General features: G+C 54.0%; 2 protein-coding genes across 12 annotated transcripts in view; one reads left to right on the forward strand and one right to left on the reverse strand.

Annotated features, from left to right (window-relative positions):
• Nucleotides 1–20,795, forward strand: part of MTERF4 (mitochondrial transcription termination factor 4) — a 79,663-nt gene that overhangs the window by 23,899 nt on the left and 34,969 nt on the right. The window lies entirely within an intron of this gene.
• Nucleotides 1–20,795, reverse strand: part of SNED1 (sushi, nidogen and EGF like domains 1) — an 80,578-nt gene that overhangs the window by 16,127 nt on the left and 43,656 nt on the right. For 8 of the 11 annotated variants that reach the window (XM_041765503.1, XM_041765497.1, XM_041765495.1 and 5 more), the window contains 13 exons: nucleotides 20,550–20,666; nucleotides 20,298–20,411; nucleotides 19,852–20,025; nucleotides 9,784–9,897; nucleotides 9,346–9,459; nucleotides 8,275–8,388; nucleotides 7,526–7,822; nucleotides 5,982–6,165; nucleotides 3,828–3,940; nucleotides 2,844–3,125; nucleotides 1,912–2,056; nucleotides 1,751–1,833; nucleotides 251–364 (listed from right to left, as the gene is read on the reverse strand). In XM_041765503.1, coding sequence (XP_041621437.1) covers nucleotides 251–364; nucleotides 1,751–1,833; nucleotides 1,912–2,056; nucleotides 2,844–3,125; nucleotides 3,828–3,940; nucleotides 5,982–6,165; nucleotides 7,526–7,822; nucleotides 8,275–8,388; nucleotides 9,346–9,459; nucleotides 9,784–9,897; nucleotides 19,852–20,025; nucleotides 20,298–20,411; nucleotides 20,550–20,666 — 1,965 coding nt within the window. The other 3 variants (XM_041765505.1, XM_041765506.1, XM_041765504.1) reach the window with 3 other exon arrangements.

Genomic DNA, 20,795 nt, shown 5'->3' on the forward strand with positions numbered 1-20,795 from the left:
GGAGGGGTCATCCCCTCAATGGAGGCCCAGTCCCTCCGGGGCAGACCTGGGTAGTTTGGGTGGGTGGGCTCCCCAGGCTGGTTCCCCGTGGCTCACCCGAGCCTATCCAGGGTGGCGCACCTGGCTGTCCCTCGGGCAGCTCTATACCTCCCACGTCTTCATGACGGGTGCCTTCCCCTACCTCCTGGTCCTTCAGGCTCCCTCCGCCCCCCGGGTGCCCAGCTCTGAAAGTCCGCTCCTGCTGACTTACTTGCCACGTCCTTGTCGCTGCCATGTTCGGGCAGCTGGAGGGCCAGGCTGACCTGCTCAGGCACCTGCTTGGGGGCCTCCTCCGTGTTCTCAAGCTGCACCACAGCCGTGGGTTCTAGGAGAAATCAGAACGGCCCAGCGTGCTGACCCCACAGCCTGCTGCCTCGGGCCCAGGATTGTTCTTGGGCCACCTTCTCGAGCTGCGTCTCTCCCTGGGGGTATAGGGATTGTCATGCCGAGGGCTCGGTGTGGTGAGACCATGGTGCCCACTCACCTGCCGGCCGTCCCCACCCCGGGGGCACCGAGTCCCACGGGCCCAGCGCTGCTTCCAGTGGGACAGCTTTTCTCCAGGTAGGGGCCAGCCCTGACCCTCCGCTGAACCTGAGCTGCTTTGGTGAAGGTCACCAGGGGCTGGGCTGAATGTCCTATCTGAGCCAGTGGCCCTGTCCCTCTGGGTGGCTGATGCTAGATTGTCCTTATGGCCAAATTCCACTGTCCACTCTCCCTCCTCCACCCCCCCACCCCCGCTTCCCAGGGGCTGTGTCACCGCCTCTCCCTGCATCTCCCCTCAGGCAGACCTTGCACTTGGCCAACCCTATATGCAAATCAGCTTCGAGGTGTCTCTGCCTGTGTGCCTGGGCTTTTACGTCCACTCCTGTGGCTTTAGGAGGGTGTCTGGTCACAGCCCAGCTTCCCAGACACCTGCCTGCTCCCCGTGTCCAGTGAGCCCCTCTGCTGCTCCTCTGCGCGTCTCTGGAGCTGCAACGTCCCCACCCGCTCATCATCGACCCTTTACTTGCCTGGCCTGGGAATGCTGGTGTTGGTTGAAAAATCTCACTACGCTGGTGATTAAGGTCTGTTCCAGGGAATCATGAGAACAGGACCTGGTTTACAGGTGAGGACGAGGCCCAGGCTGCCCTGCCTCGGGTCCCGAGAGCCTTCAGGGCAGGGGCAGCCAGTGGGCATGTAGCTCCTGGCCTGCTGGGCCACGGTCTTGGGGGAGATGTGCCGCAGACAGATTCCTGGCCTACCCCTCCTGCTACACCACGCCGCCCGCTGGTCTGTCACAGATGGTCCCCTTAGTCCAGGCCGAGCAGGATCTGAACCCGGGATCTCTTACTGTGACAGGAGGAGGTGTGGTCCTGGCTCCCTCTGGGTGGGGTCCTGCACTTCTAGAAGCCCCCGCGCGAGGCTGGTGGTGCTGGTCCAAGGACCTCGCGTCCAGCAGCAGGGACTTAGGTGGTGCCGTGCTCTCCCGCTCCCTGCTCCCTAAGCTGCACTGGGCCTCCTCGGACCTCCTTCTGACCCCGCACCCCGGAGCAGCCCGTGCTTCACCCCATTCCGCTGTGTGGGGAAGGCGCGTGAGCCCGTGCAGGTGTGAGGGCCTTAAGCTGCGCCGCGTCCCTGGTGGGGGCGGTGTGAGGGGCCTCGTCCCTCATTGCACTGGGGACGGGGCGGAGGACGGGGCAGCGAGGCCCCTGGGGCTGGCCGGGGCACTCACGCGATCTCACGGTGACCGATTTGCCAGGCGAGCCCCCAAACTTGGCACTCACTCGCCCTCTGCCGTCCACCAGCTCCGAGAACCTGCCGAGGGAGTCAGCACGGGTCACCGGGTGAGCGGGGGCCCGGACGGCGCGCTCCGGGGGATGGCCCAGGCCGCACCTGGGGGCCGGGGTCTGGGTTTCAGGCACGTCGCGGTCACTGAGCAGGCGCAGCTCCGGCAGGCGCGCGGGCGGCGGTCTGTTCCGGAGCACCCGGGGATGCAGCCCCTCCCTGTGCCAGCGTCTGTCGGCGCCGTCCCTCGCGGCTGCAGGGGGTGGGAGGAGCGGCTGGCTGCCCGAGGCTGCGCCCGCTGGGTCCCTGGGATCGAGCCCTGCAGGCGGTGAGCGCAGCCCCAAGGCCCACGGCAGGCCCTGCTCCCTGCCCACCCCCTGCAGGCACGGCCTGGACCCGACAGGGCCTCGGAGAGGCTCCCAGGCCCCCATGCCCCGGCGTCCCTGGCCCTAACTGTGCCTCCTGCGAGGGCCCGTGTGTCTGCCCTTGGGGGCTCTGTTCTGCCCCAGCCACTGTCCACCTCCCTGCTCGCTCTTTTCACTTTGTCACCCTCCCTGCAGCATCCGCGCCGGGGGAGCACCGTCTTCCACAGCACCTCTGGGTCGTGCGGGCCTCCCGCGCACTGGGGAGCAGACCACGTCCTCGGGGTGGCCCGGGGCTCCGTGCTCCTGAGCTGTTTGGTTCCTGCCTCTCCCAGGCCTCCCCTCCCGGCCATCCTGGGCCTCTGAGGCTGCACTGAGCCTGCACTGAGGCAGCACTAACTGGCCCTGAGTCCTTCCTTCCCACCGATTTCCACACCCCGCATTCTCCTGTGTTAGCACAGTCCTGCTTTGAGGCTGTCTGATGTCCCTGGGACAGTGTCGCCTGTGCCGGGTGCGGGACCACACCCCGAGGAGGGCAGCCCAGGCTGCTGTCCTGCTGGGGGCCCGCAGTGAGCACCCGGGGCTGGGCCGCCCTCACGGCCCCGACAGTCCTGGCCAGACCCCAGGCCTGGCCACATGGCCGTCCCCTCCCCACAGTCCCTGCAGCACTGTACGTACAGGTGATGATGTAGAGGTGGGCAGGGTCGCTGTGCAGCTGGTCGCCCTCCGCGCTCTGCACGGCGGTCACCGACAGCTGGTACCGCCGTCCTGGCATCAGGTCCCGCACTGTGTAGGATGTCAGCCTCCCATTGGGGACGTAGCGGCTCTTGGTGCTCTGGCTGGTGGTCACGTTGATGACGTACGCCTCCAGCAAGGTGTTTGGAGTGGGGGTGTCCCAGACCACGTGGGCAGAGGTGGCTGTGACTCTGGCAGCCGTCAGGTTTGCTGGCGGCAGGGGCCCTGATAGGCACGGAGTGGGGGAGGGAGGTGAAAGGGGCCAGAGGGGTCTTGTGCTACCAGCAGGTTTCAAGATGTGTTGAAGTCTCACGTGAAGCCCAGTTTGGTCATTATGGACAACCCTATAGTCCTAGAGGATGGCATGGAGGGGTGTGGCAGCGGCTCGGGGGCAGCAGCACATCCTCTGGCCCACAGGCACCCCAGAATGCTGCCTGGGAGCGCCCAGGGGCCCCTGCCTGTGCAGTCTGTCAGCGGGGTCACCTTTGGATTCCCTAAGCCTGGCCCCGTGCACCCTGCCCCAGGACAGAGAGGGAATGGCCAGGGTCCTAGCACCGGGGGTCAGCGCCAGGACCTGAGCCTGCCCTTGCCCCCCACCCCCCGGGGCTGTCCGCAGTTGTGTGTGTGGACAGCACGCGCTCTGGGCCCCTGTGCGTTGGGCTGGGAGGGGTGGTGAGGGCCAGGTCTCCTCCCCACGAGATACCATGAGGATCAGAGGGCGGACAGCGTGGGCAGTCGCCCGCGTCCCCCTGGCCTCTGTCTTCTGAGCTGTCACGTCTGGGTGCTGGGTGAACACCCAAGCAGGGGGCTTCCTGGGCAGCCTGCCCCCGCTGCTGCCCGAGGGGGAGACACTTGGTAGGAGTGGGGCAGGGGGAGGTGAGAGCTCCCACAGGTCCCATGGACCCAAGCTCACGCCGCTGTACTCACGGGTCCACACGTGCAGTGGGGCCGAGGCCAGGCTCTGGGTGGGAGGCTCGTGCCCCCCAAGCCCACTGAGGGCAATCGCCTGGATGGCGTATCTCCTTCCTGGCAGCAGGGCCCTGCGGGATGGAGGCCACTGTGACTCCTTCCACGCAGGCGGGACATGGTGTGAGGCCCTGACGGGGCCTCGCTGTCCTCCAGAAGGACCGGGGCTGGGGCTCCTCAGCTCCTCCCTGGCCTGTCTAGCACGGGGCAAGCGGCAAGGACGGCCCACACCGGCCTGGGACAGCTTTGGTGCAGGGGCTGCTCCTCTGGCAGGAGAGGCCAGAGGAGGGCACTGGAGGTCACAGGGCAGAAGGGGGTCCACCCGCAGGCCCCCCTGCCCTGGCTGGCCCCCGGGAGGGCTCCCAGCACCCTCAGGGGTCAGAGGGCCCCACCGCTGCCATCGCCCGAGCAGCGTGGTTCAGGCTGAGCTCCCAAGTCTCCAGCGGGCAGAGGGACCCTGTGCCCTGCCCCCAGCGGGTACCCTGGGTACCACGGCTCCACGGACTCCCCTGCAGATGGCACCTCCCGTGTTGTCACACCCGGTGGTAGCCTGTGTGAGCCCACGGGGAGGGCCCGGGAGCTCCCCCCTGCTCCCTGCTCCCCCCTCCCCTGGGCTGCACCAACCCCAGCAGGGGCTCGGCCTCTACGGAGTCCGGGGGGCCCTCAAGGTCCCCGAGCTGGGTGGGCCCGGGGACCCTGCCTCCGTCACCAGTGCCCACCCAGGCCCTCAGGTGTTTTGTCACACTGCTCTTTGGCAGTAGACAGGATGCTGACCAAGAAAGATCCCAGCAGGGGTGCCTGCCTGGGGGGCTCAGTGGTTGAGCGTCCACCTTGGGCTCAGGTCACGATCCCAGGGTCCTGGGATCGAGTCCTGTGCCGGGCTCCCCGCTCAGGGACAGCCTGCTTCTCCCTCTGCCTCTGTCTCTCCCTCTGCCGCTCCCCCCGCTTGGGCTCTCTGGCTCTCTCTGTGTCAAATAAATAAAATCTTAAAAAAAAAAAAAAAAAAAACGAAAAAGGGATCCCTGGGTGGCTCAGCGGTTGAGCGCCTGCCTTTGGCCCAGGGTGTGATCCTGGAGTCCCGGGATCGAGTCCCGCGTTGGGCTCCTGGCATGGAGCCTGCTTCTCCTTCCTCCTGTGTCTCTGCCTCTCTCTCTCTCTCTCTCTATGTCTACCATAAATAAATAAATAAATAAATAAATAAATAAATAAATAAATAAATAAATAAATAAAATCTTTAAAAAAAAAAGAAAAAAGAAAAGTCACAGCAACCCTTAAAAGACAAAGCAAAGTCTCGCTTCCAGCCCAGCAGGCACCCAAAACATGGTCTGGAAACACGCAGCTGTGGGGTGGCTCGAGTGCGGGGGGTGGAGGCCCTGCCCCTGGGGTACCAGCCTGGCAGATGCCTCCCTGACGCTGCGGCCTGTGCTGCTCTGGGCAGGACGTGGCCGCCTGTCCCCCCGCCCCCCGCCACACCCCGTCTGCTGTCAGAGGCACCGGTGACCCCTCAGCTGGAGCTGCTTGTCTGCAGGCACCGGGCCCCCCATGGTGCTCCTCCTCGTCCCCCCGTCTGCCAGCACCAACCCGAGTGGGTGGAGGCCGTGGAGGCCGAGCCTCCCCTGGAGGCCGTTCCAGCGTGGACTTCCATCCTCAGCCCCACCAATGACAGGTGGTCGTGTGAGTTGTATGTCCCTTGTAGTTTTGTTTGTATTTGATTTGTAATACTCAAGCGTAAGATGTTTTATGCCTCATTTAAGGTTTCGACGTACGATTTAAACGACATAGATATTTAAGGCGGGTGTAGGGGTGCCCGCGTCTCCCTTTCAGAGGGGCCCCTGTGCGGCTCTCCGGTGGCTCGGTCTGCTTGTCTGTGCAGGAGCCGCGACCCCCCTGCTTTGTGAGGGCCCTTTCCAACACCTGTCTGCAGCCCCGTGATGGGGCGGGATGGGCCTGGGCCCGGGGCAGGGTGCTCTGCTTGTCAGGGTGGAGCAGGTGCTCCGGCAGCTGCACCCCTGCTTCCCCAGGCAGGCTAGGTGGGCGGGAGCGGCAGGGGTGGGGCACAGGGTGGGGGAAGCCCTGGGGCCCCGAGTGAAGGGAAGGCCAGCCCTGTGCTCCTACCCGAATGTGAACTTGTCCACACTCTTGTCCAGGTCGGTGGACTGGTCCTCCTGGGCCTCAGGGTGCCGGATGGACAGGCGGACGCTGCTGACAGTAGCGTGACGGATCCTGTGCAGGGCCCACCGCACTGAGATGGCACTGGCTGTCACATTGGTGACCTCGAGGCCCTCAACAGGGCGGGGTCCTGGGGGGCAACGGGCCCCTCAGCTGATGCTGGCACCTCCTCATCTCCAGGGGAGGGCAGGGGCTTGAGACGAGGAGACAAGGCTCAGGAAGGGTGCTGGGGGGTCTCTGAGAGGGGGGCCCTAGTGAGGCACCGGCCCACCTGGGCTTGCTGGCGGCAGCCTCCAGCCGCAGCGGGACTACTCAATGGGACGGACTCCTGCCGGGGGTGAGGGGTGCCATGGGCTCCCCAGAGGCCTGCGGTTCCTGTTTGGCCAGGCAGTGGGGCCGGGCCCTTGGGACACACATGGGCCCTGGGACCTCCTCCTTTCCCCTGGCTGTTTTGGGTGCGTTGACAGTGAACACGTGGGCGATGCTGGGGCCTACGGAGGACGGAGGCTGGGACAGTCCTGGGCTACGTGGGGAAGGGTCTGGGTAGACCACGGGAGCCGGGAGGGAAGCCCAGGCCGTAGGGCGGCGGTCCGCCTCCTACCCTGGTCTCCTGGGGAGACCCCGCTCTGACGGCGGAGGGGGAGGGACGCCACTTCTTCCTAAAGCCAAGCTCAGGCGGAGCGCAGTGTGCCCCACGGGCCCACTCAGCTCGTCCTGCTGGCCCAGGGGCATTCTCAGGGCCTCTTGTCCGTCCTTCCCCACCAGACACCTGTCCTGAGCTTCTTACCTCCCCTCTCACTGGGCGCTCAGGGTCCGCGGGTCAGCGTCTGGCTCTGGCCAGCAGGCGACACTAGGCGCCGTCCTTCCTCCCCCACTGAGCTCCTCTCCGTGCCTCCCTCCTTACGCAGCCTGAGTCCCCGCTGGTGGGTCAGCTGACCGGCTGCACGGTGCCCCGTGGCTGGCCCTGCCTGCCTGCTCTGACCTGTGCTCGCAGCCGGTGTGGCAGGAGCAGGGCCCCGTGTGCTGGCCACACTCTGAGCCCCAACTGGCTGCCCTCCCGGGCCCTCAGTGCTGCCCCAGGGACCACTGCCCCGTCCGTGCGCCTTCCTCCAGCCTCCAGCACCCCTGCCACAGTCTCCCAGGGTCCCTGGCCTCTGCCCACCACTGGCTTCTCCCTCTGGAGGACCGGGCCCTCCCCTGTAGGTCCCAGAGCAGACAAGCCTGTGAAGGCCCCAGGGGCTCCCTAGGACCATGCGTCCACCTCCTGTGCAGCAGCACCACCAGGACCCCGTCCCCCCACCCCTCAGAGTCGCTGCCTTCCCCTCAGCATGTTGAGGTGACCCCTGGGCCCCTTGCCTGTCCCTTCAGCAGCCCCCGACATGGGCCGGCCCTTGCAGGTGCCTCCCAGGGAGCTCGCTCCACCCCCCCACCTCACTCCTGAGCCGCGGTGCCTCTCCAGGAGGCAGCAGCACACCCAGGTGGGCACTCACGTGTGCGGGTGAGCAGCAGCACCGGCCTGCTGATGTCGTTCTTGTTGTTGGCATTGCGTTTGACCGAGAACACGGAGATGTTGTAGGCTCTGCCGGCCGCCAGGGCCCGCAGCTGGTGCGAGGAGCGGCTCCGGTCCACGAAGTCTGTGCGGCGGTAGGCACCGTCCGAGGAAGTGTAGGTGACCGCGTAGCCGTCCAGCATCTGCCTGGCGGCCTGGCCTTCAGGTGGACGCCAGGAGATGGAGACCCCACTCTCTTCCACTCGCTCCACCTTGAGGGCCGTTGGTGGGAAGAGCTCTTCAGGGTTTCAGTCGAGAACAAGGGAAGGGGGTGGTCAGCTGTCAGCCGTGGAAGCCTGGCCCACGTCAGACGTCTCACCTGGTGGTTCTCGGGCCTGCTGCCCCGGGGCGGAGAGGAGCAACTGCTGGTGGGGAGCCTGCTCCTGTTGCCCACAAAGCACCTCTTCACTTGGTCTCTGGCCAGAGCCTCCTGGGGGGTCTCAGGTGTGTGGGGACAGGTGACCGCCTTTACCGTCCTGGGGGGGTGTCTCAAGTGTGTGCACATAGGTAACTATGCTTCCTGGGGGGCTGTATGCCCCTCCCTGCTTCTTAGGCAGAGCTTGGGTAGGCGACTGCCTGGGCGCCCTGCCCTCGGGGGTGGTCAGCACTTCGGCCTGTCCCCTGGGGTTCTGTGCGCCCTCAGGGATAAGGGGAGGCCCTGCCCCGACGTTGGCACCTTTGCCACCTCACCTTTGGCGCAATCCTTGCCCGTGTAGCCCACTTTGCAGGTGCAGCTGTGGGACCCGTTGCTGGCCAAGCAGTAGCCGCGGCCCCCACAGGGGCTGGAGAAGCAGGGGTCACTCACTGGGGAAGAAGAGGGTATTAGTGAACACTGGGCCCAGCGGGACCCTTGCTCTCAGGAGCAACACGCCCTTCCTGTGTGGGTGTGTCTGTGGGGTGGATGTGGGTGTGTCTGTGGGGTGGATGTGGGTGGCACCACCACAGGCAGCGATCTGGGGGTGATGGAGGGGCCGCCCTCTGAGGGGCGATGTGGGGCTTGCCAGAGGCCCACCCCGAGGCTGGGCAGGTGTGCCTTTTTGTCTGAGCCAGGCATCCCACAGCTCCAAGGTAGCCTGGCCGGCGGTGACTCACGGGCGGGGGCAGGATGAGCACAGTGCTGGCCCCTCCTGGGCGGCAGCAGGCAGCCAGGCGGCCAAGGGCACCAGCCTTCCGCAGGCTCCCCTGCATGGGGGCTGTGGCACCGAGGGGACCTGAACTCCCCCGTGGAGCTGCGGGAAGCCCTGGCGAACAGTCACCACCGCAGCCACTGACCTTGGTCCTCGGGGTGTGCCTGCACCCACCCCGAGCTGCGCAGTGAGACTCCGTGGCCGCACACTGTCCCCACCGTCCCCACCGTGCTCTGCCCTGGCTCCCAGGCCCTGTAGTCCCTGGGCCGAGGCCTCACCCCCAGCGCAGCCTTCCCGGCCTCGCAGCGGAGTGCCGCCCGCCCAGCCCATGTTGGGGCTAGAACAGGACGTGCCCCCAGGACACCCGTCCTAGGAGGAGGGCTGAGACCAGCAGATGGAAGAGTGGCAGGTCCTGCGAAGGAGGAAGGGGGTGGGGAGTTCCCAGGTGTAAGGAGAGGGGGCGCCGGGATGGGGGGGTGCGGCTGCAGTGGGCTTGGCTTGGCTCGGCCAGGGCGCCCGCCGCTCCTGGGTGAGGTGAGGCCACTGGAGGGGCGAGTGCGGCCGTGGGCAGCTGGCATCAGGGGACCCAGCAGAAGCCAGGGGCCCCCGGAGCTGGAGCCGCCTGCCTCCCTACCTGTCTCGCAGTGGTAGCCGAAGAAGCCCTCCGGGCAGACGCACAGGTAGGCCCCGCCACCGTTCTCGCACCGGCCTCCGTGCTGGCAGGGGCTGGAGTGGCACGCATCCACCTCTGGAGAACACCCAGAGAGTCGGCCGGAGCCGCAAGGGGGTGTCTGGGGGAGGGAGGAGAGGACAGCGGGAAGAAGGGAAGGGGATCCAGGAGAGATGCGGGGGGCGGGGCGGGGGTGCCGGGGAAATGCCCCTCCGCCTCTGAGCTCCCCCCACCCCGCTCCCTCCCTCTGGGCGGCTTGTCCAGCTGGGCCAGGGGTGCAGCCTCTTCCCTCAGCATCTCAGTGGCCCAGGGTCTATGCTTGTTGAAAATAGATATGTCCAGGGCATCAGGAGCGTGGGTGAGGGCCCAGCCACTCGGGGACCCACCCAAGCACAGCCCTACCTGTCTCGCAGTGGACTCCAGTGAAGCCCGCAGGGCACTGGCACACAAAGGCCCCCGGGAGGTCCCTGCAGGAGCCTCCGTTTCTGCAGGGCTGCGCTTGGCACTCATCTGTCTCTGCAGAGACAGGGGCACTTGTTTGCCTCTGCAGAGACAGGACAGGAGGCTGCACGGCCCTGCGTGGGCCCTGCGTGGGCTCTGCGAGGACCTCCGAGGCCTCCATAGCCCCCAGGATTTCACTTGTGCCCTGAGGCTTCAGCCTGACGCCCACCCTCCCCACCCTCCCCATTGTCTCCCCGACAAAGGCCCCACCTCCAGATCACCCCAGCATTTCACTGCCCAGGCTTCTGGGGCCCTGGCCCTCCCCGGGGCATCATCGCTGTCTCCAGGTGTAGAGCCCTACCCAGGTGAGTGGGGTCACTGGCTTGTCCACCAGTGTGCCCCGCAGGCCTCCCCTCCCTCTGGTGGCTTGGAGCATAGGGCCAGGAGTCCGGGCTGTGACTGCCTCCACCCCACCTTGTCTGCCCCTAGGCAGAGGCTGCAGAAGGCAGGAGGACGTCAGTGTCTCTGGGGAGGTGGAGCCTGAGATGTCCCTAATCAGGGCAGGCTCAGCACCGCCTGGGGTGGGGTGGGGGCGGCTGGAGCTGCGCCCTGCAGTCTTGCCCAGCGCACAGGGGGCTCAGGCACGGCGGGGATAGGCAGTCATCACCTTCCAGCGGGGAGCCCAGACGCGCAGTCACCAGGAGAGACCCCAAGAACACAGCGGAGGCAGGGGCGGGGGCCCAGTGAGCGGCTTCAAGCCAAATAAGATGGACACAAGCTAGGTTTGTTCTGGGGAGCCGGACACAATCCTGCAGCACCCCTCGGAGCTTGGAGCTGCCGAGACAGGGCGGGGCACCCTGGAGAGGAAGCGGTGGGAGGGCCCAGCACCGGGGCTGCTCATCATGACCCTGAGGGCCCCAGAGGCCGAGCGGGACCAACTCCAGCGGTGTCGGAAAGGAAACCAGTGCCTTTCCCCTGGGGGCCGAGCCCTTCACTCTAGAGTATTTGCCATGGGCTGTTTTCCGCTTTAAACTGGGAGTTGTGCTCTGGAATTCAGTACATTCAATTTAGAAAAGTTTAATTTTAAAGCTTAAAAGGTAACTAAGTAAATAAATGGTGGTGAGTAATGACCCCCAGGAGCCAGAATGCTCACTGGCTCATCTGGCCACGGGCACTTTCCCAGCCCCAGTGATGGGGATTTCCGGGGTTATGATCTCTTTGCCTCCTTGGTATTTTGATTGTTATGAATTACCTAAACAATGTATGGTTTTGTTTTTGCTATTTATGAATTTTAGTAATAGGATCATAATAATGATCTATGTCCTCGTCTCTCAAAGTCGTGTTGATGGGGTTTCTGCGGTGCGTGGGTCTCTGCGGGTCACTGCTGTGAACATGACAGTAGTAGAATCCACAGTGTGACTGGACCATCTTCTATCCGTTCTTGGCTTTGGTGGGCATTTGGGTTGGTTTTAGACTTTCTTGTTACTATTTTTAAAAAGACTTCTATTTCCTTTCATAGCTCCTGGTATAAATGGGCACATTTTCTTAGATTTGAAGCTAGAAGGAGAATCTCTGGGACACAGTGCTTGGTCAACCAGCAGATTACCAAACCCTTTTCAAAGCATCTGTATCAAGTTACACTCCCTCTAGCAATTTATAAGAAACCCCATTAATCCCCATTACCACCAGTAGATGGCTTTTTAGACTTCTGCAGTTTTGTCGGCTGAATGTACCTCACTGTTCTTTTGATTTGCATTTCACTGATTACTAATATTTCTCTTTATTTTTGTTGGCTTTATTATCTCCTCTTCTGTGAAAGGTCTACTCATGTATTTTGCCAATTTTCCTATTGGAGTGATGATTCTTTTCTTATTGATTCATGGAGTTCTTTATACTCAAAACCAGTCATATATATATGAATATATACATATATACATACATATATATGTATATATATGACTGGTTATATGAATATATGTATATATATTTTCCTGGTTTGTACCTTATATCCCACTTTCTTCCTTAGGGCTGATGATTTTAAGTTTCTAATTCTTATATAGTCAGATTTGTCCATTTCTTTCTTTTATAGTTAGTGATTTTTTTTTTTTGTGGCTTAAAAAATCTTTCCTTATCTCAAGGCCAAAAAGATACCTATATTTTCCACATAAAATGTTACAGTTTTATTTATTTATTTATTTATTTGTTTTTTAATTTTATAGTTTTAGAAAAACATTTAAGTTCTTAATCTGGAACGAATTCTTATGTGTAGTCAAAAGTACAGAACAAGGTAATATTTTTCTGGATGCATAACCATTTTATTCCAGCTGTCGTAAAGACGGTCTCATATGTTCTTTTAGAAGCTTATAGTTTTAGCTTTTACATTTATATGTATGATTTGTTTCACACATATAAACATTTATATTTTTGATTCTATTATACATAATATTGTTATTTTATTTTATTTTCCAGGTGTTCACTGCTAGACTATGAAAATATTAAGGTTCTATATATTGTCCCTGTCCTGGGACTCACTTAAATTTGCTTAAGCTTTTTTTGTAGAATCTCTTAGATTTTCTGATGTGCATGACCATGTAATCTTCCTTCCAGTAGATGTGACTTTTGTTTCCTTTTATTGTCTGTGGCCCTGTCTGGGACGTCCAGGACAATGCAGGAAGGAACCAGTGAAATGGACATATTGCCTTATTACCAATTATAGCAGTATGTTATGTGAAGTATTTTGTTGGCTACTGTTTCATGGATACTCTTCATCAGGTTAAAGACCTTCCCTTCTATCTACTCTTAGTTTATTATGAGTTTCAAATAGTAGTTGAATATTTTCAAATGATTTTTTTGCATCTATTGAAATGATCGTAGGGTTTCTCCTTTATATCCTTATAATTACTGATTTTCAAGTGTTAAACCAACCTGTATTCTTGAGATAAATCCCAGTTGGTCATGATACGTTATCCATTTTATGTAATAATGGGTTTGACTTAGTAATACTTTGTTAGGATTCTTATGTCTATGTTCGTGAGGAATATTAGTCTGTAATTCCATTTTTTCTTTCTTTCTTTTTTTAAGTAGGCTCCGCACCCAGTGTGGAGCCCAATGTGGGTTGGACTCCTGACCCTGAGATCAAGACGTAAGCTGAGATCAAGAGTTGGTGCTTAACCAACTGAACCACCCTAATTTCATTAAAAAAAAAAAATAACATCTCTGTCTTGTTTTGGTATCAAAGCAATACTAGTCTCAAAATGAATCGATAAGCGCTCTTCCTCCTTTATTTTCGGAAGAAGCTTGTATAAGGTTAGTTTCTTTTCTTCAGTGTTTGATAGAATTCATCAGTGAAGTAATCCTGTCTTGCCATTTTCTTTCAGAAGGTTTTTATTTAGAAATTAAAATTCTTGGGATCCCTGGGTGGCGCAGCGGTTTAGCGCCTGCCTTTGGCCCAGGGCGCGATCCTGGAGACCCTGGATCGAATCCCATATCAGGCTCCGGGTGCATGGAGCCTGCTTCTCCCTCTGCCTGTGTCTCTGCCTCTCTCTCTCTCTCTCTCTGTATGACTATCATAAATAAATAAAATTAAAAAAAAATAAAATAAAATAAAGCACAGTGTTGTTTAAAAAAAAAAGAAATTAAAATTCTTTAATAGATATGGGGCTATTCATATTTTCTGTTTATTCTTCTGTTATTTCTGGTAATTTGTGTCTTTCAAGGTATTTATCCCTTTTCTTTAAGTAGTTAGATATATTGGCCTCACGTTGTTCATGGTGTCTCTTCCTTGTCCTTTAAATGGTGGCAGGAAAAAAAAAAAAATAAAAAATAAATGATGGCAGGATCCTTAGTGATGTCTTCTCTCATTCTGATATGGCTAATTTCTCTCTTTTTTTAAAATTTCTTGTTAGTCTGACTAGAAGTTTATCAATTTTTTTGAACTTTTCAAGGAACCAGCTTTAGCTTTTGGTTTCATTGATTTTCACTGAATATGTTTTCTATAATTACATGTTCTAATTGTTGATATATTAAAATGCAGTTTTGTTATAATAACCTGTATCCACTAAACATTACATTTCCTGTCATTTTCAGCAATTTGCTTCTAGATTAAAGACAACCATATCAGCTACAAATACTGACCTTCTTATTTCTACTTTCATAGTTTCATGATTTTAATTTCTTTTTCTTACTTTACTGCATTGGCTAGTCTACTTCCAATGTAATATTGATGAGTTTTAGTGACAGTGGGCATCCTTGTCCCCATTGTTTGTAAGAGAGAGAGAGAGGTGGGTAGGGTTTAGAGGAAGAGTGAGAGAGAGGGAATCTTAAGTGGGCTTCATGCCCCAGTGTGGAGCCCAACATGGGGCTTGATATCACAACCCTGAGGTCGTGACCTGATCTAAAATCAAGAATTGGGCTCTTAACCAGCTGAGCCACTCAGGCTCTCCTGCTTGTCCCCAGTTTTAAGAGGAATGTCTTTCTGTTTAGGATAATATTTATTTGAAGTTTGAGTAGAGGCGCACAGTAAAACTGCCTCAGAGGCTGATTTCCTCCCCACTGTTGGTAGCTCAGCATGACTGAGTCAGATCCACAGAAGCACAGGCTTTGAATTCCAGATCCTGTCTCCATATTACAAGGATCCGGAGACTCATTGTTCCACAGCTCTCTTGATGTAGCCTGTACTTTCTCTATAAATGTGTGAAGTGTAATTGCTTGGCTACACAAAGTGTGACTAGTCTGGCGCTGCCTGGCCTAAAGCACACCTCTCTGTGGGATGATGCATCCTTCAGGGATTATGTGGGCTCTGCTAGTTCTCCCTTTTAAATTTTTCCTCCAATAAATCCTATATATTTTATACCACATGGTATTAGATATGTGTATGTGCATGTGCATGTATGTGTGATGTTATTTTTATCCGGTAAGGAAGTACGTTTTCATTCCTAATTTGGTGAGAATTTATTTCACAAAGGGTATAAATTTTGTCAAATGCTTATTCAGGGATCCCTGGGTGGCGCAGCGGTTTGGCGCCTGCCTTTGGCCCAGGGCGCGATCCTGGAGACCCGGGATCGAGTCCCACATCGGGCTCCCGGTGCATGGAGCCTGCTTCTCCCTCTGCCTGTGTCTCTGCCTCTCTCTCTCTCTCTGTATGACTATCATAAATAAATAAAAATTTTAAAAAAATGCTTATTCATTTATTGAGATACTTATATGCGTTTTCTCCTTCAATTGGTTAATATAGCAGGTTTTCCTAATATCAAACTATTCTTGCAACAATTTAGCTTGATATTGGTATATATAGTCTTTACAGACCATTGAATTTCTGCATCTATACTCATGTTTAACACATCTTTAATTTTACTTTCTCCAACTGTCCGTATCTGGTGTTGGTATCAAGGTTATACCAGCCTCACAGAATAGTTTGGCACATATTCTTTATTTTCTATTCTTTGGAAGAGCCTGTATAATGCTACAATGATCTGTTTCTTGGCAATTGGTAGAATTTACCTGTAACATTGGTCCTGGAGTTTCTTTGTGGGGAAAAGTGCTTTAACTACTGCTTCAATTCCTTTAGACATTTATAGGATTATGTAGGCTTTCTAAATTTCCTTGAGTCATTTTTGGTAAGTTATATTTTTCTGCTAGTATTATGTCCATTTCTCCTAAGGTTTCGAATTTACTTGTATAGACTAGTTGATAGTATTCTCATTATCTTTTTAATCTCTTCTATATCTGTGGCTATGTCACCTTTTTAATTTATAAGGCTTTTTATTTGTGCCCTTTATTTTTCTTGATCAGTTGATATATGTTTGTCGCTTTCCATAGGCTTTTCAAAGAACTAATTTTGGTGTTCTCTGTACTTTTAATGTATGTTTTGTTAATTATGGCTCTTATTTGTGTTGCCTTTTTCTTTCTACTTTCTTTGTATTGGTAGTTTTTCTTTTCCTAGCATCTGAACTCAGACATTTAATTCATTAATTTTTGAATTTTTCCAACTATGTACTTAAAGTTCCCATGAAGCACTGCTTTTGCTATATCACACAAGTTTTTATCTAGAAAATAATCATTAACATTCATTTAAAAATTTGTCACTGTTTATATTTCTTCTTTGATCCATTAGCTATTTCAAAGTATCTTTAAAAATAACTAAACATGAAGATTTAAAATTTATCTTCCTGTTCTTAATAACTTTGGTTTTTTCTGTGTGTTCAGAGAATAAATTAGTTTAAATTGTTAGTTGCATTTTTCAAATCTTTTTGTGATTTTTTTTTTCTTCTTAACCTGAATTGAGAGGTGGTTCACGTCGGGCTCCCTGCATGGAGCCTGCTTCTCCCTCTGCCTGTGTCTGTGCCTCTCTCTCTCTCTATGAGTGAATAAATAAAATCTTTTTTTTAAAATAAAATCTTTTCTTAAAAAAAGAGAGAGGTGGCTCAGAATTTCCTAGTACAATGGCAAATCTGTTAGTTTCTTTCTGTAGTCTGTTAATTTTTGTTTTATATATATTTACATTTTTGTTATTAGATGCTTGAATGTTTATAATGATCTTCTTGGTGAATTGAATCAATTATCATTGAAAGAGATCCTCTCATCCTTAATGATGCTTTCCATCGTACAGTCTGTTTTGGCTGATAATAGTGCAACTAAACCAGCTTTATTTTGATCTGTATTCACCTGATATTTTTTCCATAGTTTTACTTTGTCTTTTTATGTTCTTATCATTTAGGAATATTTCTTTTAAGAGAGGATAGCTTTTTTTTTTTTAAGACTTATTTATTTATTTTAAGGAGAGGGAGGGAGGGGGGCAGAGGGATTTGGAGAGATAGAATCTCAAGCAGACTCCACCCATGAGTGTGGAGCCTGATGTGGGGCTTACTCTCACAACCCTGAGATTACAACCAGAGCCAAAACCAAGAGTTGGATGCTTAACCAACTGAGCCACCCAGGTGTCCCTAGCTTGTTTTGTTTTGTAATAAATCTGGCAATCTGTCTTTTACTTGGAGAATTTAGCTCATTTATATTTGTCTGCATTTTTCTATCATAATCTTAACTGCCACATTTTTTTCTGTGTTTTTTTTCTCTCCTTTTAGAGAGTTACAAACTTTCCTACAATATTTAATAATTCTCCCTTCTCTTATTGCTTACAGAATATTCTAGGTTTTTAAAAAAGATTTTATTTATTCATGGGAGACACAGAGAAAGAGGCAGAGACACAAGCAGGCTCCATGCAGGGAGCCCAATGCGAGACTCAATCCTGGAACTCTAGGATCATTCCCTGAGCCGAAGGCAGACGGTCAACCACTGAGCTACCCGGGCACACCAGGAATGTTCTAGTTTTATGTTACTATTCAAATATTATCTCCAAAAAAAGGCCATTTTTTGATAAATCTCTGAAGCTGTGTTTGCAAAAGTGTATTTTTTATTATGTCTCACATCTGAATAATTGGACTGGTTAAAAATTTTTAGGTCTTAAGTTTATTTACTTCAATATTTATCTGGCTTGGTATTTACTGAGCTTCTTGGATTTGTGGGTTGATTTATTTCTTCATATTTAGAAAATAATCATTATCTCTTTAAATGTTTCTTTTGCCTATTGTGCCCTCTCTTTCTGGGACTCCAATTATGTGCTTGTTTGTTTGATATTTTCCACAGATTTCTTTTGCTCCATTGTTTTAAAAAATTCATTCATAAATAATTTGTCACCCATTTCTTCTTTCTGATCTTTGAGTAATTTTGTTGAGTTGTCCTTGAGTTCTGTGACGTTTTCTTCTGTTGTATCCCATTTTATTGACAAGCCTATCCAATTTCCTCTTCATTTTAGATGTTGTTTTTCTATTTTGTTATTTTAAAAAATCTTCTTTCCTCTGCTCAAATTTTCTATTCTCTCATTCATTTTGCTTCTCTTTAACATATATATAATGGCTATTTTAAAGTCCTTATCAGCTAATCCAAACATGCGGGTCATCTGTAGGTCTGTTTCTATTGACTGTTTCTTCTTGAGATTATATGTTATAATTTCTTGGGACACACTGTATACAAGAACAGAGACCAAAGTAGAACATACCTACCCCTCGGATGGGCATGCTCTACTCTGTGTCAAGCAACTAACCTGAGCAGCTGTTCTTTGATATCATCTGGAGGTGAGCTGGGATGGGCCTGGTGTGCAGTGCTCATTAGTGTTAATTCGTGATTGGTTTTAGATGCTTGACGGCTGGAACAGACCTCTCCCCTGGGCGGACTGGGGAATCTCAGCCTTGTGAGGGTATGAAATCTCTTTGCTTTCCAGTCCAGCCCCTGGCTTCCCCTGTACTTAGTAAAAATCCTTTGGGGGAGAATTGGTGGGTGCTGAGCTCTTGCTCCGCACTCCAGCCCATCACGCTTGCTCACATAATCATCAAAAGCTTAGCTGGATTTCTGGAGGTACTCAAAGTGCTCTGTCCACAGTGGATTTGCTCCTGGGTTGACAGCAGCCATCAGTTTTTCTCACCTAGGAAGGGCATACTCAGCAATCTTATAGGTTAAATGATATGATTTTCCTTGATGTTACGGTGAGAGTGATGGTGTTCTGTGACTGTCTGCATTCTTACTGAATGGGTCCTCTCAGTATTTAACATCTGTCATTTCACTACCTTACATCTGATGTCACTGTTGAGAAGTCTGGTGCCAATGGGATTCTTTTTCCTTTGAAGATTCTTGTTCCTTTTTTCCCTAGACAGTTTAAGAATTTCTTTGTTTGTCTCCGATAGCCTTAAATTTTGCTATAATGTGCTAATGTTCCTCTTTTCTCTTGTTTGATGTTCTGGGAGCCTTTCAGCCTGTGGTGCTTTATCTGTCCTGGGAACTGAGCTCCACAGTGCCTCAGACATTTCATTCTGTTTATTTTTCTCTCATCTCGGACTCCTGTTACCCCAGTGTTGGCATTCCTACTTCTATCCTGCACTGTGTCTACGTTTCATTCACACACACCTCTCTGCTTCTTTGTGGGAAGATTCTTCAAACTGGTCTTTAGCTCATTAACTTAGCCTTCACCTATATCCATTTATAAATTGTGTCTGTTATTTTAACTGTTCTAGTTTTTCAGTCCTCTTTTCCTCTCTTCTGTTAAAAATGATTTATTGACCCTGCTTTTTATGACCAGTGCCATGTTTCCTTCCATCTGTCTGTCATGCTTACTTATATGCTCACCCTCCTTCTATACTTCTGTTCCCAATAGTATATATTGTTTGGATGTTATTATTACTATCCTTGGAGAGGGGTGGGCTTGGGTAGATTGGAGGGCACGAAAGACACCGGGGCTGGGCAGCCCCCACCTGTCTTCCAGAATCAGAATTCCTCACCTGTGTAGGGCTGCACAGCTCGGGCTTTGCAGGGTATGGGACAGAGCAGCATTATGTGCCCCACCCATCTCTGGGTGCTTTCAGGGTCCCTGAGCTACTTGGTTTAAAAATCCTTGTTTTGTGAAAAATGTGTTAACATCACACAGATTTTCTGGTGAACAGACTTATGGATGCTTAGGCTTCTTGCAGTATGTCTGCAGTTGTGTCGGTGGCCCTGCATCTGCAGGGGCATCAGTCAGAGGGGCCCTGCCTCAGGCCACACACCTGGCACACGTGGGAGCCTGAGGCGATGCTCTCTGAAGCAGCATCCTCAAAAGGCTACGGGGCTTCTGGGGCCTTGTGCAAATTGAGAGTCTGCTTCCCTGGGTGTGGGTGGGACTGGGGGCCAGGGACAGGCCCTGCATCCTGCTCTGCCTCTTGAGGACCGTGCCCTTGGGCTGCCTCCTAGCCTCTGCTGCTTCATCTGCAGGGTGGGCATGTGGGCTGGATGCCTCACTCTGAGGACAGTCCAGAACGGAGCTGGCACTAGCCCTCACCACCTTCATCACAGGGTCATGGCCTCACTTTGCGGGGGACTGGGGGAGGGCCAGGGTCAGAACTGCAGCCCTGGTGCTCCTCTGAGTGGCCCTAGTGAGGAGGGTGTGCACCCCACCGGCTCTGCCCGCCTGCCCACCCGCCCTGTCCCAGAGGGCCTGCAGATCACCGTGGCACTGTGGAGGTTCACTCCAGACGCCCTGTGGCTGGCAGATGCGGACGGGGTTGGGAGAGCTCAGGCTGTAGCCTTGGTCACACTTGTACAGGGCCACTGAGCCCAGCCGAGTGCCGTTGAAGCGCAGCGTGGCATGTTTCACCTCCGCTGGGGGGCCACAGTCCACCTCTGCAAGGACACAGAAGCCCTGTCCAGCGCTGAAAGGCGCCTGCCTGGGGCCCCTCCCTCGGGGCTGCCCTCTGCCCCGCCAGGCTGCAGGGTCTGCGACCCCTGCTCCCTGCACAGCCCTCCCAGGGTAAAAGTGCCCTGACTTCCAGGCCTGGCTGCGCATCGATTTTCTCCTCCTTTCCCCTCCCTCCGTTCAGCTCCCTGTCTGGCCCCGCTCTGCTCTCCTGGGATTAGGAAGAAGTGCCCTCCACCCCAGCGCCCAGCCCTCTCACCTGCCTGGCACCGGCGTCCTGTGTACCCTGCTCGGCAGTGGCAGGAGAAATCTGTGCCCAGGTCCTCACAGGTGCCCCCATTCATGCAGGGGCTCCGGAAGCAGGGGGAGGGGGCTGTAGGACACAAGGGGTCACCGTGGCTGTGTCCGCCCTGAAGACTTCCAGGCTTCATGGGAACTCTGCCTTCCACTCTTCCGAAGCAGGGCCACCCCTGCCCACCTGGTCCAGCCCACCGGCCCCAGCCCACCTTACCTATCTCGCAGTGCCGCCCAGAGAAGCCTGGGGGACAGTCACACTTGTATTTGCCAATGTAGTGGAAGCAGGTGCCGCCGTTGTGACAGGGCCCCGAGGCACAGGAGTCTGGCTTCCCTGGAAACAAAAGGCCCCCGTGGAAGTCAGGTGTCACGCACGCACCCACCACCCAGGGCTCCTCCCCTGATCCTCCAACGTCCCGCAGCTGGTGCGCCCTCTGGGGGTGCTGGAGACAAGCAGCCGCCG

The sequence above is a fragment of the Vulpes lagopus genome, chromosome 8 (genome assembly GCF_018345385.1).
Source record: "Vulpes lagopus strain Blue_001 chromosome 8, ASM1834538v1, whole genome shotgun sequence".
NCBI classification, from domain to species: domain Eukaryota; kingdom Metazoa; phylum Chordata; class Mammalia; order Carnivora; family Canidae; genus Vulpes; species Vulpes lagopus.